The following is a 16,811-nucleotide window of genomic DNA, read 5'->3' on the forward strand; positions in this document are numbered from 1 at the left end:
GTATATTTTGTAGTGGATGAACGTAGGATGTGCCTGTGATATATACGGTGGGCGGGCGTTAGCGCGAGAGGCGGGCGGTTCTGATTTGACGGAAGGAAGAGGATCAGTGACAGAAAGGAAGCGGACCTCAAAAGCCGGGTTGTTCTGTTGGTTACTTGAAGAAACGGGTATCTATGGCCGTTAAAGGGATGCATCTATGCAGTGTTTGCTGTCTTGCCCTTTATTTCGTTACAGCAGTGCTTGCAGGGTAAGTACTTGTTTCTATATAACCTGAACACACCGTCTCTGCAATGGTCAAACCGGTTCAAACGCGGTATCGCTAGCTGGTACACATGTTTCATTGTGATTGGTCTACGCTGCTGAAGCCCATTCTCCATGTGTAAAATAGCTAACGTTAGCTAGCTACTATTTGGAGGGGTAAAGAAGCAATCTCAGCAACGTGAACACCACTGTAAATAAAGTCCTTGTTCATAGGGTAGTCAACATCACCCTGCCTGATCCTTTGTTTCCAGTATCGTGAATCGAGGGAATGTCATGGAAGAGTGGGCTAACTTGCTCAACTGGCTTTGTGCTCAAAAATGAGAGCCGTTGATATCAAACTGAATTACTCTGGACTGGGTGATGCCCATTTTTAGAATAATTTACTTCCCCAAATATTGTTAGTCTGATAAACCACACGTTTGTGAACCCTACTCCACTTGTCACTATCATGAAGGGAAACTATCTTAGATCCGGTAGATAGCTAGACTTATTATTTTCACCTCTATCTACAGGCGAGATTTCTACAAGATCTTGGGTGTGAGCAAGTCTGCATCTGTGAGGGATATCAAGAAGGCTTACAGAAAGCTGGCTCTCCAGCTGCACCCTGACAGAAACCCAGATGACCCAACGGCTGCTGACAAATTCGCAGACCTGGGGTCAGCATATGAGGTAGGAAGTGAACCCCTGTATTTCCCTGTATCACGTATCTCTCTGGTAATTGTTATTTGCGTGGCACTTTTTGTTTTATAATATGTGCTATCAATATCATGCCATGATGATCTTGTCTTGTGTAGCTAGTCTCAGAAACAATACCCGTCCAAACATCATTGTCAGTCTCATGAAGAGATGTAAAAGATCTGAATGGCAACTGAGTATTGAGATAATAGTACTCTATTGTCATGTATAATTTATTAACCTTTTATAATAGTCATTTGATCTGGGTGTGTAGTAATATTTGGCTTCAGCATGCTATCTCATTTGCGTTACGATCGAGGCACAGAAACGAAAGTTTTTTTTTGTGAGAAACTGAAGCGACCTATTTGGTTGTTGTTGGAAACGACATAGTGATTTTGATTGGCCGAGAAGACCGTGTGGCTGCCTCTGATTGGCTCATACTGTGGTCAGAGTTCTCTCATGAAAGCACGACGTGGAGCGCTCGGAGCGGCTCAGTGAAACGTCCTATTATGCGCACTAGCGTCATCATGATCACTGATAAAGTGTAGAACATCATCCAATTGATACATTTTGCATGGCTAAGCTATTTAAGTGGGTGAAATGTGATGTTAAGAATTTGTAATTAAAGTTAATTTCATGTTGCTAATGTAAAGAAACCATGTACTCTGCAGTATTTTGTGACTTAAAAAGAGTTCATCCCTGATGTTGTGCTGTTTGTAGGTGCTCTCTGATGATGAGAAGAGGAAGCAGTATGATGCATACGGAGAGGATGGTCTGAAAGAGGGCCACCATGGTTCTCACAATGATATCTTCTCCAGGTACAGGAGGTTTACCTAATTGATTACTATAATATACTGTACATGATGGTTTCAGAATATAGGATCTCGGTGCTTAACAATGATATCCTCATCATCCTTGTGGGTATATGTCTATGTGGTCGCTCCGAGACCAGGCTTACCAGGGCTTTACTTTGTAATAAATGCTTAATACCAGGCTGAAGTGTGTTAAATTACAAGCTCCCGCTACAAGTAGTGCTGGACTTGGACTGAAATAGGTGCTGGTGCTCATTTTGGGTGCTGGAACTGTTTACATTTAGGTGCAAGAGCACCACAATACTTTTGAGCTAATATTCTATATGAGGAACAGGAGCTCAAGCAGTAGAACATTTGAGGTGCCGGTACTCAGCTCCTGTGAGCTCCTGTCTATGTCAAATAATGTCTCTTACCCCACTGTTACCTCACACGCTGTTGCCTCTTCCAGTTTCTTTGGCGACTTTGGCTTCATGTTTGGAGGAAACCGGCAAGGACAACAGGACAGGAACATCCCCAGAGGAAATGACATTGTGCTGGACCTGGAGGTCACACTCGAAGAGGTGTACTCGGGGAACTTTGTAGAGGTACACTTCAACCCTTATGGTGGTCTGTATATACTGTCCATATCCAAAATCTGTCTTGCCTACTACTTACTTAAACTGCATACTGTGCACTGTTTAGTAAAAATGTATGTAATAAGCATAAAATAACATACTAGGCTCCTCCATACTGAGAATGCGTAATCTAAAATGCGCAATTGCGTATATTCCCGCCATTCGTTAATTTTGTTACGCTGTGTAACCTTGTGTGATTTATTAGCTGTTGTCTAACGACTCTCTTCCTCAATAGTGGGCAGTGATATCAAGCTGAACGGAGTATGACATCCTGGCATTGAAAGCATACTGAATTTAAAAAACGTTACCTACTATAGAACTTTCTATTTTCGCATACCCAAAATGCTACTATTTAGAACACAAGTACGGGTATTCGGACATGGCCACTGTATACGATTTGTGTGCTCCACCAGGCCTACCCTATTTCAACACATACATCCCAATCTCATCACGTCACCTATATGTACATCTCAGGTTGTTCGTAACAAGCCTGTAGCCAAAGAGGCCCCTGGGAAACGGAAATGCAATTGCAGACAGGAAATGAGGACGACGCAACTCGGACCTGGACGCTTCCAGATGAGCCAGGAAGTAGTGTGTGATGAGTGCCCTAATATAAAGTGAGTCACTGCTTCAGGGGTGCTGCTTTGTGGTTGACTCTGTCCTGCTCCTACCCTGTCGTGTGCATGTTGGGTTGGGTGCTGTCAGCAAAAAAAGAATGTCTGTGCAAATGAATACATTTAAAGATGTGTTCTATACCAGTGGTTCCCAAACAGGGGTCTAGGACCCTGGGGGTACTTGGCAAATCCACAGGGGCTACTTGAGAAGATTAATGTGACCATAGTCTTACTGGTAAAATGCACGAGGGGATACTTCAGGGGTACTCCAGGCAGAACAAAATATAGTTGGTGGTACAGTAACTGATAAAGGTTGGGAACCTCTGTTCTATACTGTCATATTGACTGTGCATCTGGTTAAGACTGTTAACACAGGAGTCAATGGGTTCTTTCTTTATGTGATGAGGATGATAATGTGACTGTCTCATGATCCCAGGCTGGTGAATGAGGAGAGAACTCTGGAGGTAGAGATTGAACAGGGAGTGAGAGATGAGATGGAGTACCCTTTCATTGGGGAAGGTAAGCTACTTACTCAACCATCAGGATAATGGGTGTTAAAAAAAAATGGTTTTACAAGTGGTATCAGTGTCTAACTCACGACTACGTCTGTCTCAAGGCGAACCTCACATCGATGGAGAGCCAGGGGACCTACGCTTCCGCATCAAAGTTATGAAGTAAGAGCAGCATTTCCTTATTTCACAAATAATATAGTGGTTCTAATCAGGCTACTATTAACTTCTCTAGGAGCCATGCTTTGTTGGTATAGGACATTATGTCAACACTAATACATTAGTGTTATGTAAAGATCAGTGGAGGCTGCTGAGGGGAGGACGGCTCATAATAATGTCTGGAATGGAGTGAAAAGAACGGTATCAAACACACGACAAGCATGTTTGATACTCTTTACTCCATTCCGGCCATTATTATGAGCCTTCCTCCCCTCAGCAGCCTCCACTGGTAAAGATGTTTGGAATGTTCGCTACTTGCATTCACAGTTTTCTATGTGACTCAACCCTTGTATCTAAACTCAGCAAAAAAGAAACGTCCTCACTGTCAACTGTCCTCACTGTCAATTTTCAGCAAACGTAACATGTGTAAATATTTGTATGAACATAACAAGATTCAACAACTGAGACATAAACTGAACAAGTTCCACAGACATGTGACTAACAAAAATTGAATGTGTCCCTGAACAAAGTAACAGTCAGTATCTGGTGTGGCCACCAGCTGCATTAAGTACTGCAGTGCATCTCCTCCTCATGGACTGTATCAGATTTGCCAGTTCTTGCTTTGAGCTGTTACCCCACTCTTCCACCAAGGCACCTGCAAGTTCCCGGACATTTCTGGGGGGAACGGCCCTAGCCCTCACCCTCCGATCCAACAGGTCCCAGATGTGCTCAATGGTATTGAGATCCGGGCTCTTCGCTGGCCATGGCAGAACACTGACATTCCTGTCTTGCAGGAAATCACGCACAGAACGAGCAGTATGGCTGGTGGCATTATCATGCTGGAGGGTCATGTCAGGATGAGCCTGCAGGAAGGGTACCACGTGAGGGAGGATGATGTCTTCCCTGTAACGCACAGCGTTGAGATTGCCTGTAATGACAAGAAGCTCAGTCCGATGATGCTGTGACACACCGCCCCAGACCATGAAGGACCCTCCACCTCCAAATCGATCCCGCTCCAGAGTACAGGCCTCGGTGTAACGCTCATTCCTTCGACGATAAACGCGAGAGCACTTTTTGCCAGGTCCAGCGACGGTGGGTTTGTGCCCATAGGCGACGTTGTTGCCAGTGATGTCTGGTGAGGACCTGCCTAACAACAGGCCTACAAGCCCTCAGTGCAGCCTCTCTCAGCTTATTGCGGACAGTCTGAGAACTGATGGAGGGATTGTGCGTTCCTTGTGTAACTCGGGCAGTTGTTGCCATCCTGTACCTGTCCTGCAGGTGTGATGTACCGATCCAGTGCAGGTGTTATTTCACGTGGTCTGCCACTGCGAGGACGATCAACTGGCCATCATGCCAGGTCCCGTGTGGCTCAGTTGGTAGAGCATGGTGTTTGCAATGCCAGGGTTGTGGGTTCGATTCCCATGGGGGACCAGTACGGAGAAAACATTTATGAAATGTATGCATTCACTACTGTAAGTCGCTCTGGATAAGAGCGTCTGCTAAAAGACTAAAATGTAAATGTAATGTCTCCCTGTAGCGCTGTCTTAGGCGTCTTACAGTACGGACATTGCAATTTATTGCCCTGGCCACATCTGCAGTCCTCATGCCTCCTTGCAGCATGCCTAAGGCATGTTCACGCAGAATAGCAGGGACCCTGGGCATCTTTCTTTTGGTGTTTTTCAGAGTCAGTGGAAAGGCCTCTTTAGTGTCCTAAGTTTTCATAACTGTAACCTTAATTGCCTGCCGTCTGTAAGCTGTTAGTGTCTTAACAACTGTTCCACAGGTGCATGTTCATTAATTGTTTATGGTTCAATGAACAAGCATGGGAAACAGTGTTTTAAACCCTTTACAATGAAGATCTGTCAAGTTATTTGGATTATTACGAATTATCTTTGAAAGACAGGGTCTTGAAAAAGGGACATTTCTTTTTTTGCTGAGTTTATATGCTTGCTGTATGCAAATGCTTTCTCACTCTGTTAGGTAGCCTGTCTCTCTCTATTATATAAGATGTAGGTTGTCAGTTGTGGAAGCTGTTTTGTGTTGTTTATGTGACTCAACCCTTCTCTATCTATGCCCACTACAGGCTTTATTATTTCCCTCTCCCTGTTAGCTAACTTGATACACCAGTGTCTATTTAAGTGATAATGCCAGAGAAGCACAAACTGTGCCAATATATCCTCCAAACACCGGCTTCGAATTTTATACAACTGGTTACCAACATATTCAAATAATGATTGACATATTTTAATTGAAAGCATTATTTATATTTTTTTCTTCATACTATTTAATCCTTCCACAAGAAATTGTCCCGAAACAAATCTAGGGTTGCTACCCAAGCCGGCTGGTCGTTCGTTCTATTGGTTCGGTTGCCAGAGACGCGACCCAGTCGTTCAGTCTTTTTGTTCTGTATCTATGGATGCGACAGTCATTCGTTCTAAATGTTCCATTGCCATACTGGCTGGCAACATTCTTATCCCTTTCTTGCTAGCTAGCCAACTACGGCTAACTTCGTCACGTCAAACAGTGCAGAAGGAATAACTACAGTAGCTTCATTTGTTTAAGCTGTTTTCTCGTGACATTTATTTGGATACATTCATAACAATGAACTAATGAGACACGATTTCACCTGGCATAGAAAATGTGCTCTCTCGTTTAGGACACTTGTTCCGAGGAGCTAGCCAACAACACAGCTAACACAATCACTTCAAACTGAAGCTGAAAAGACTGCAAACTAGCTGCACTTCATTTCATTTGAACTTTTTTCAATTGACATTTCTTTCTATATATCCATAAAAATGATGCCAGCTGATTCATCATTTCGACTGGCTGAGAAACGCTGCCTGCCTCCCTCTCTCGTCCCGACTGCGACCCCTACACGTTCATTACTATGGGACAGTTGGAGATCAGAATATTGAAACAATGTTGCAAATGTCCGAGGGACAGACAGTAACAGGCTGACTACACCGCTCGCGTCACAAAATACATTTAGAAATCTATGTTATTCAATTATTGCACCCACACTGCTCGCGTGCGCCAACGAGCGTCTGCGTTGCCAAGGGCTAAAATAGAAGTCAGTTCTATTTCTGACGCAGATCGCTGCAAGTCCTGCCTCTCCAATCTCCTCATTGGTTTATAGAAGCAGGTACCCACGTGCCATCTTCTCATTTGTTATACCCACGTGGGTGACTGAAAGACGAATGAGGTCAGTGGCGGTAATGCACCTAATTTATGAAGTTGCCAGTCGCGATATGAAGTCAAGAGAAGAAAAAGCCTGGAAGGAGGAGAGGTGACTAGAAATGATTTGATTGACTGTTTTATGTGTGGATTAATTGGCAGAGTAGAGGACCTTGTGCATTTCAGGTAAAATAACAACTCAATGTTTATATCCCAGGACAAATTAGCTAGCAACAGCAAGCTAGCTAAAAAGGACAAATTAGCTAGCAAGTGCAAGCTAGCTGGCTAAATTGCCATAAATGTTTAATGCTTTTCAACCTGTCCCCAAATTAATATAATTGGTTCAGAGTTTGTTTTGATATTTTAACCTGCGTGTCGTGATCGCGTTTGGTGTAGGGGGGGGGGGACAAAATACATTTATGCACAATGGCGCTTGCGCGCAGCCGGTTCGGGTTCCGTTTATACAAATCTCCGCTGTTGTAAACTAATATCAGATAATGTCTAGATTAGTTTTATAGTGGAGATCAAGTTTATAAATTGTCTGGCTGGGCTGATGAGACAGTGCATTGCCCAGTCAGATGGAACAGAGTAAATAGGTATTTCAACTTCATAGATTTAGCTGGTGGTAACTTGTGGAATAGACACCAGCTGGAATGCGCTTTTAACCAATCAGGATTAGACCCACCTGTTGAATAATGTACATTATAAGCTGAGTAGTTCGAACCCTGAATGCTGATAGGCTGACAGCCGTGGTATATCAGACTGTATGACAACATTTATTTTTACTGCTCTAATTATGTTGGTAACCAGTTTATAATAGCAATAAGGCACCTCAGGGTTTGTTGTATATGGCCTGTATACCATGGCTAAGGGCTGTATCCAGGCACTCCGCGTTGCGTCGTGCATAAGAACATCCCTTAGCCGTGGTATATTGGCCATATACCACACCCCCTCGGGCGTCTATTGGTTAAGTAACATCTTGTCAGTTGTGGAAGCTGTTTTGTTGAAGAGTGATTTAGTAATGTGTGTACTGACAGACATCCAGTGTTTGAGCGGCGAGGAGATGACCTGTACACTAACGTCACCATCTCCCTGGTGGAGGCTCTGGTTGGCTTTGAGATGGACATCATACACCTGGACGGACATAAGGTAACTATGGACGAGTGAAACTAAGAATTACGTGCATATACTGTTTTACTGCCATGTACTGAAATGTTTTGGGGAGGGGAGCTTGTCTTGAGCCATCATTGCCCTATTCTCAAAAAGCACACAAGACTGGTTGAAAAGCAAAAAATATGCATTTTTGTTCTCTGTCTAGAAAATAAAGTATTTATTCATTATAAAGTGTATTCTAAGGAATCAGTGACACACTTTGACTGCTCCTCTGACTACAGGTCCACATTGTGAGGGACAAGATCACTAAGCCTGGTGCTCGGGTGTGGAAGAAAGGAGAAGGCCTGCCCAACTTCGACAACAACAACATCCGTGGCTCTCTCATTGTCTCCTTCGACGTAGAGTTCCCAGAGACACAGCTGAATGACAATCAGAAAGAGGGTAAGGAGGAGGCCGATAAAGATGAGTGGGGGGTGTGACCTGTAATGTATTTATTTATGAGTTTGAGTTAGTTAATGATGCCAGGAGAAAGTAGACTGCATGTTATATATCATAGCTGTTACATACGAGGTATGGGTGTGCCCATAGAGGCGCAGGACATGCCCGTAGAACACACCCATTATTATTATTATTTTTTTAATCACATTTACAAACTGTAAGCAACACACATACATCACAATAAATTGTCTTCGAATTGCCGACTTTACACCACTGACAGGAAGACAATAAAGGTACACATTAACTTCTCAGATATTAATGATTCTGAAAAATTTAATTATGATCATAATGAATAATCATTTACAATTGGGGCTTGCTTTTGTTGTTCCAGGAGTGAGGGGGATTCTGAAGCAGGCTTCGGTACAGAAGGTTTACAACGGACTACAGGGATACTGACACACCAACAGACAGAATCTGGACTGAGTTCTGTGCTACAAAACACACAAAGGAACAAGCACAGCGACGTATTTATTTTCAGATTGTTCTCGGGATGGGTTGACTTGATTTGTTTTCTTTTTTAATATTCTACATTCTGAAGGTGACTTGACGTTGTCTATTTTCTTTTAAAGAAGTCCTTGTTATATTTCACATTGACGGGTTGAAACTACACCGTATTTATACTTTTAATTTTCTTGCCCTCGTCCCAATTTTTTACTACCACCATTTCTTTGTCTCTCATTTTCCTTTTGTCTTTTTTAATTCACCTTCAATTTCAACTACTGTCATCCAATGTGAACCACTATCACAGACATGTTTGATCATCAAAGCCCACTATCTGATGTTAAACCTTTATCACACCTGACTGGGCACTAAAAGAGGAGCTGGACTGAGGCAAAGGACTCTGAAATCAAAGGACTATCTCATGGACATCAGCAAGACTGGAATATTATTCCCCTCCCTGTTGTTTTGATAAGTATTACAGATGTAGTACTGTACTAGGGTATTTCATCTTGAGTGATTTTTAACTCCTCTGACACCTTCAACAATTCTGTCATTAATGGGTTTTCGGTCATATATGTTTTCAGTAATATCTTGAAAAGCTTTGTAAATAGGAAAGAAACTACATATTGTTATTTTTTGTTGAGTTGGATCGTATCTTTAGATGTCTTCTTTGGGGCAAAGTCTTGAGTGTTCTGTCTGCTGAAAGAAAGGCCACAGAGAATGGACCTGTTGAGCTGCCTCGCATAACCTCGTCATCAGGGTAGGATTTTTACCAGGGCGAGGCCCTCTTCGGCTCCATCGACCACCATCCACACCTCTTGCTCTTCCTTTCAGCCTGGCTGCGTCCCAAATGACACTCTATTACCTGTATATTACACTACTTCTGACCGGGCCCCATGGGGCTCTGACCGGGGCCCCATGGGGCTTTGTACACTAGATGGGGAATAAGGTTCCATGTCAGACACAGACCTAGGACCTCTGGACTACTCCTCCTGGCAGAATGGGGCTACTGTTTTCCAGAGTGCTACAGTACAGGAGGAAGAAGTGTACTTTCAGCTGAGAGTTCAATTAAAAGTTTATATAAATAATGACTCAATGTGAAATGACTCATGGATTAATTTAGTGTGTCAATTTAAGCATGTGAGCTATGTCTCTCGGATGTCTATCAGTCACTATGTACATGGAAACCATAAGAGGTTGGTGGCACCTTAATTGTGGAGAACAGGCTGGTGGTAATGCCTGGAGAGGAATGGTATCAAACATAAGGGTTCCAGGTGTTAGATTCCATTTGCTCCGTTTCAGACATTATGTGCCATCCTCCCCTTAGCAGCCTGCTGTAGTAGAGACAAGCGAGCCAACATGTCGCCGGGAGAGGGCCCAACATGTCGCCGGGAGAGGGCCCAACATGTCGCCGGGAGACGGCCCAACATGTCGCCGGGAGAGGGCCCAATTGGTGGCATGTAGCCAAGTGGTTAGAGCGTTGTGCCAGTAACCGAAAGGTTTCTGGATGGAATCCCCAAGCTGACAATGTAAAAATCTGTTGTTCTCTCTGAGCAAGGCAGTTAACCCACTATTCCCCGGGCACCGAACACGTGGATGTCGATTATGGCAGCCCCCCGGCACCTCTCTGATTCAGAGGGGTTGGGTTAAATGCGGAAGACACATTTCAGTTGAATATATTCAGTTGTACAGCTGACTAGGTATCGCCCTTTCCAATATATTACCAGTAGAGGGCAGCAAGTGTACAGTGAATGTAAAGCAGCCAAGGATGCCTGCTGCTACCACTCCTTGAGGAATCATTGGTCCACTCTATATCCAGGCCTCAGGACCTCACATAGCTCTTGGTTACATAATTGTTATGGCTTTAGAGATGTTTTGTTAGTGATCATTGCATTTTGTTGATGGGCAGTTCCTTATCTCCCGCATTTGTTCTGGTTTTACTGCTGTGATTGGCTGACTTTATTGGTCAGATTATAGGATCAGGCAGTGTGTGTGAGAGTCTATCAGACTGTCGTACTGTGTATGTGGTCTGTATGACACTGTTAACCCCTTGTACTCACACCTCCACTCTGTATCTGACCTCTTTGTGACCCAGCTGGTTCCACTTATTCTGTAAGACTGTCTGTCACCGACTGAGGTTGCGTCCCAAATGGTACCCTATTCCCTATATAGTGCACTACTTTTAACCAGGGCCCATAGTGCCCTTCCCTATATAGTGCACTACTTTTGACCAGTCTGGTCAAAATGTATGCACTACATATAAGGAACAGGGTGCCTTTTGGGATGCAGAGTCAATCTCAACTTTGTCCCCAGATGAGATCTACCCACCACCCCTCTACCTCGCTTGTGGGAGGGACAGTGGACGGAAGGTTGTCTGAGAGTCTGGTTGGTTGGGTGCAGCAGGGGATGTCCACATGACTCAGTTCAGTGTGGTGATTTTATAGTGTGGTGACAAGCGCATCTGCCCACCAGCATGCATGTGTTTGTGTGGGCTGCATGTGTGTGTGTGTGTGTGTGTGTGTGTGTGTGTGAGAGAGAGTGAGAATACATGGGAGGTCCTCCTGTGTCTGGGAGGTACATTCCCCACAGCTTTCCCAAAACTGATTACCCCATTCATCTCTAATATCTGACAGTAAATCAGGTTTATTATGCAGATATTTCATTTATTTATATTCTCCCATCTTACAATGATGGCTTTGTGTCCAAACTGCACACAACTGTGTGAATCTGTGTGCAGTCTGTGTGTATGATGAACCCCCACAGAGATAGCTCTGTGGTATTGGGAATCTCCTCCACAGCCAACCATACACATCCTTTAGTCATTATCAATCTGGATGAGACCCAACAAGCAGGGTTGGTTGGTGATTAGGGTGTATAAAGACTCTGTTTAACCTCTAATTAGCACAACATAGAGAGAACTGTATGTCATGCTGCATAGCCGTCTATTTTAGATATGGCTCTGGCTGCATAGGGAGATTCCCAACCGAGTCCATGTATCTTCACCTATAGTTACTGGCAGTGATAATTCACAGATGTTTTCAGACCTCAAATGTAGTCTGTTGGTGAGACGAGTATAAGTCCCGCTAAGTTTTATAGATCCAGCTGCATAAATCTGCCTGCATTGCAAATGAATGAGAAAGATTGCCACTGTCTACTTTAATCATTTTAGATGGTAACTATCTTTCCCATTCATTTAGGAATGGTCCTTGCTATCCGTGATCCTTGGGGCGTCCCCTATCCCATTTGAAGTTTAAATATAAAATGGTTAAGGTTAGGTAAGGGTTATGGTTAAGGTCAGGGTTTAGCGTAGGGTCATCCCAAGGATCCTAGAAAGCACCATTTAGGGAATCTGGATTGACAAACTTTGATTTTGAAATGAACTACCCCTCTAAGGTACAATAAGGCAGCATTGCCTGTATGATGGGCCGACAGACCTCCCCTGCAGCCCCTCAGGGGACCTCAATCAGTCCAAGCACACTTCAGAGCTCTGTGGGACCCGGCTGTGAGTAGAGCGTAGGTGCACTTGACCCAGAGCAATGACACTCTTTAAGTGTTAAGTGGACCACGTGATGTGATGTCTAATTGCACAATCTGCTAGCCAGGGAAGGGAAGTGGCTGAGGGAGAGGAGAGAGAGATGGCGCCAGCAGCCATGTTGACCTGTACTGACTGCACAGTGAGCTCAGCTGATGGAGCCTGACCCTGTGTGAGGCTAGCGTTCAGGGTGTGTGTGTGTGTGTGGGGGGGGGGGGGGCTTGGGTTTAGGAGTGTGTGTGGGGGGGATCTGGGGTTTCAGAGAGTGTGTGTGTGGGGGGGTTCAGAGAGTGTGTGTGTGTGGGGGGGGGGGGGTTCAGAGTGTGTGTATGAGTGTGTGGGGGGTTCAGAGTGTGTGGGGGGGGGTCAGAGTGTATGTGTGTGTGGGGGGGTTCAGCGTGTGTGTGTGTGTGTGTGTGGGGGGGGGGGTTCAGCATGTGTGTGTGTGTGGGGGGGGGTCAGTGTGTGGGGGTGGTTCAGAGTGTGTGGGGGGGGTTCAGCGTGTGGGGGTGGTTCAGAGTGTGTGGGGGGGGTTCAGCGTGTGTGTGGGGGGGTCAGAGTGTGAGTGTGTGTGTGTGTGTGTGGGGGGGGGGGTTCAGAGAGTGTGTGTGTGTGTGTGTGTGGGGGGGGTTCAGCGTGTGTGTGGGGGGGTCAGAGTGTGAGTGTGTGTGTGGGGGGGGGGGGGGGGTTCAGAGAGTGTGTGTGTGTGTGTGTGTGGGGGGGGGGGGGGGGGGGGGTTCAGAGTGTGTGTGTGGGGGGGTTCAGAGAGTGTGTGTGGGGGGGTTGAGAGTGCGGGGATAACAGCTCAGTATGGTAGCACTGCTAGTAGTAGTAACCCAAAGCAGTAATGATGACATGCACTGAAAGTCTCTTTGTGTATTATGACTTCTTTAATGAAGAATAGAGAATGTTTTTTAATGACTTAAAAATTAGTATAATAATTTGAACACTCTGGGAAAGATTTACTAGTCTGTCTTTTTCAAAAATAGATAAATAATAACGCCTTACAAATGTAAGTGTGCTTTATCTTTTCTTTAATTAAATAACACGTCCAAACTTTAGACTGATGCAAACGTTCAGAACGTCCCGCTCTCTGTGTTACTAAAATTCAATCAATTGTCACAGGGAATATTCATGAGATAGTATGCCTGAAAAGCGTACACACAGAGCAGGGATGAGTTCAACAACACCACACGTCATCTGTTTCATCCCTGTGTGGTTATCAATGCAGCACCAACATGTGTCTCAGAAGGGAGGAACGAGCAAGAGAAATGGTAACGGACAAAGCCTACAATTTGTGGCTGAGCATAAAGCAAACAATAGGCAGCTTTTGTGAGGGATAATGCACATCAGCCGTGTCCTCTGCTCTTCCCGCTGTACCTTAGTTTGAACACGGCTGGGAACGGCCGTAGCATCACTGCATGTCATGTTGCTATATAAAAGCCAGTCACCTCAAAGGGAAAAGCCTCAACTATTTAACAGTGAATAGTGGGGCTGTAGGCAGGAAGTATTGCTGTTTATCTAAATGCTCCTGGGCTAAACATAGTCCGCTGTCATTATGTCTGTCTATTCTTCCTATTCCCCTCAAACATGTATTTATTTATGTCCCAATTCTGTAGTCTAATGACCCATTTTGTGGTTGAAGAGACTAGCTGAGTCTCCCTCCCAGTCGCCCCACGGGAAAGGGTAGTGACTCGAGGTAGCGGAGGGGAGGCAGTCTCTCTTGAGCCTGTAGAGGACAAACAGTGGTATAGACCACCTATCAGGATGAAAGAGCATGGACAGTGTTTCAAATCAACGTAAAGCCCTGTCTTCCAGCTTGCAGGCCTGTGGTGTGTATACATGTTCCTTTATCAGGCATAATCACTCATTAAATGATCAAACTCAATGAATTTAACTGTACAGTTGTGCACTCAGCCAATACATAGAGAATGTTTTCCTTCTTCCCTAAACTTTTACCAATGAATGTCAAGTGTGTGGGTGCTTTGTGGAGTCACATTCCCCGCAGGACATTTCTAAATCTCAGACTGTCAGGACCGAGTCCAGGGGCCAAGATCCAGGGCCATTTGAATGGGACCATATTATTAGATATATTTTTGTGTTTACATATACAGTGCATTCAGAAAGTATTCAGACCTCTTGACTTTTTCCACATTTTGTTACGTTACATACAGCCTTATTCTAAAAAGGATTAAATTGTTTTTTTCCCTCATCAGTCAACAAACAATACACAACAAAAACGGAAATATCACATTTACATAAGTATTCAGACCCTTTGGCAGCGATTATAGCCTTAGGTATGACTCTACAAGCTTGGCACACCTGTATTTGGGGGGTTTCTCCCATTCTTCTATGCAGATCCTTTCAGGTTGGATGGTGAGCGTCGCTGCACAGCTGTTTTCAGGTTTCTCCAGAGATGTTAGATCGGGTTCAAGTCCGGGCTCTGGCTGGGCAACTCAAGGACATTCGGAGACTTGTCCGGAAGCCACTCCTACGTTGTCTTGGCTGTGTGCTTAGGGTCGTTGTCCTGTTGGAAGGTGAACCTTCGCCCCAGTCTGAAGTCCTGAGCGCTCTGGAGCAGGTTTTCATCAAGGATATCTGTGTACTTTGCTCCAGGGGCGGACTGAAACAATAATTCAGGCTGGGAATTTGACTCCAGCCCAGGCCACCCTGTTCATGCAAACTACGAAGCCGCTAATTTTGTAGGATAACCCTATTTGTTGACGTAACAGGTACAGAACTAGTTATACATTTGGCCACTATGATAATCTGGGAAGAAAGTTATCCACATTACAAAATACAAACATTTGGGACTGACCAACAAGTAGCCTATCTGAACACTGAGTTTTCAAGGTATGCTGGGTGCACCCTCAAAAACTCACCATAGAATACACCATAGCACATACAAATGTACACGGCTAGATACACAGAAAAATTTGCCTACACTTTTTAAAAAGAGAATGAGATATACAGAGTTAGCTCAAATGTTCAAATTATGATCTTTATATTCAAGCCTCAAGCATATCAAAAGTATCAAACAACTTCACACACACATTCACTGAACTTGAACATAAGCTACAACAATGTAAGTAAGTATAATGCAAAAGCCCTGTGCTTTTACGATATCCATGCCGCTTCACAAGTATTTAGAGAGAGGGGACGTCTGCTCAAAAGATCCTGAGAAAAACCTCAGCTGTAAGTATGGTTTCATACTTTAGAAGAGCATACTTGGGCCTTGCTTCAGATGGCAGGTTTTATGGTCACATCCTTTTCAATTCTTTCCATAGTGATGACCACATCTGTGTAAAGTGCACAGTCCAAATACTTTCCTCAAGGCCTCATCTTTGGCCCACCAGCGTGTTTCACCAATTACATCAAGCCATCTGTGTCTCCTGTCCTCACTGGTTTCCTCCCATAGCTTCATGCACTTGTAGGAATATTATTATATTAGCTGCTCCGTCTGTTGTATTACCAACACACTGTTTGATATCTCTGTCCATCTTCTCAAGGGTCTGTTTCACAAGGTCCACAAAGTACTGCCCAGTTGATGACTCACAGTCAATGACCGCAATGAGTCTCTCGTGGACAACATCAGTGACTACTGTACACTGGTCTTTGGATGTTAAATACTGTGTTGTGTCCATTTGTATTGAGAACATCTCTGCCTTTCTCACTTCAACAGCAATTGTCTGCTGAATCAACATTTTGATGACTTCAATTACTTTATTTGCTGTTGTTTTGGACATCATAGTTACCAAGGACCCTCTTCCTTTACTTCCCATCTGCTTCTTGCTCTTCTCAATGCAATCACTAACATGCTCTTGTAGGCAGACATCATATTTGCTTAGCAACAATATAAGCTCAAGAAACTTGCCATGATTGACGGCCATGTTTTCCAAGTTATATGCAGCTTTGTGCCTGTGTCCTCTGTAGCTAAGTCCACATTTACAATAACTTTAACTACCTCAATCACATGTTCCATGACCTGCCTCCTCTTTCTGACCTGGTCTCGTGGAACTGACATTTGCTTATCACTCAGAAGGGTACGGATCTCTGCTTTGCTGGCTCTGAGGGAAAAGGCTTCTGCACTTTCTCTATGGGTCTTGCTTCTCTCATGTTCCTGTACTTTCTGACGGGCATTTTTCCAGGCCTGCATGCCTCCTTTGACAAATGCACTATCAGTGGCTGAAGGTTTTGCGAAGGCGAGACATACTGAGCAGAACAAGGAGTGAGTTACTTCATTGTGTCAGCCATTTTCTGTTTGTTCCATCTTTATAGTGGAATATATTGGGAATGACTCTTTGGGGGGTTTGTTTTGGGTGGTACTGAAAAAATAAGTCAAAATCCTTGGACTGAGGACAGGCAAAATAATCGAATGGATTTACAGTGCTTTCGCTGTCCCTTTCTAT

The 16,811-nt window shown here is 44.3% G+C and overlaps 1 protein-coding gene across 1 annotated transcript; it reads left to right on the top strand.

Annotated features, from left to right (window-relative positions):
* Positions 1-55: 55 nt before the first annotated feature.
* Positions 56-9,966, top strand: LOC115155575 (dnaJ homolog subfamily B member 11). Its single transcript, XM_029702299.1, has 10 exons — positions 56-247; positions 774-930; positions 1,657-1,754; positions 2,197-2,332; positions 2,837-2,979; positions 3,413-3,495; positions 3,593-3,650; positions 7,856-7,967; positions 8,213-8,372; positions 8,761-9,966. The coding sequence occupies exons 1-10, from the start codon at positions 174-176 to the stop codon at positions 8,823-8,825; spliced, it is 1,086 nt and encodes a 361-aa protein (XP_029558159.1). The 5' UTR covers positions 56-173; the 3' UTR covers positions 8,826-9,966.
* Positions 9,967-16,811: the final 6,845 nt, after the last annotated feature.

Source organism: Salmo trutta, chromosome 20, assembly GCF_901001165.1.
Source record: "Salmo trutta chromosome 20, fSalTru1.1, whole genome shotgun sequence".
Lineage (NCBI taxonomy): Eukaryota > Metazoa > Chordata > Actinopteri > Salmoniformes > Salmonidae > Salmo > Salmo trutta.

What these genes read in the sequence shown, in the direction of transcription:
- LOC115155575 (XM_029702299.1), top strand. Translation starts at nt 174, where the DNA reads ATGGCCGTTAAAGGGATGCATCTATGCAGTGTTTGCTGTCTTGCCCTT. An exon ending in CACAATGATATCTTCTCCAG is followed by an intron (nt 1,755 to 2,196) that starts GTACAGGAGGTT and finishes TGCCTCTTCCAG; the next exon opens with TTTCTTTGGCGACTTTGGCT. An exon ending in TACACCTGGACGGACATAAG is followed by an intron (nt 7,968 to 8,212) that starts GTAACTATGGAC and finishes CTCTGACTACAG; the next exon opens with GTCCACATTGTGAGGGACAA.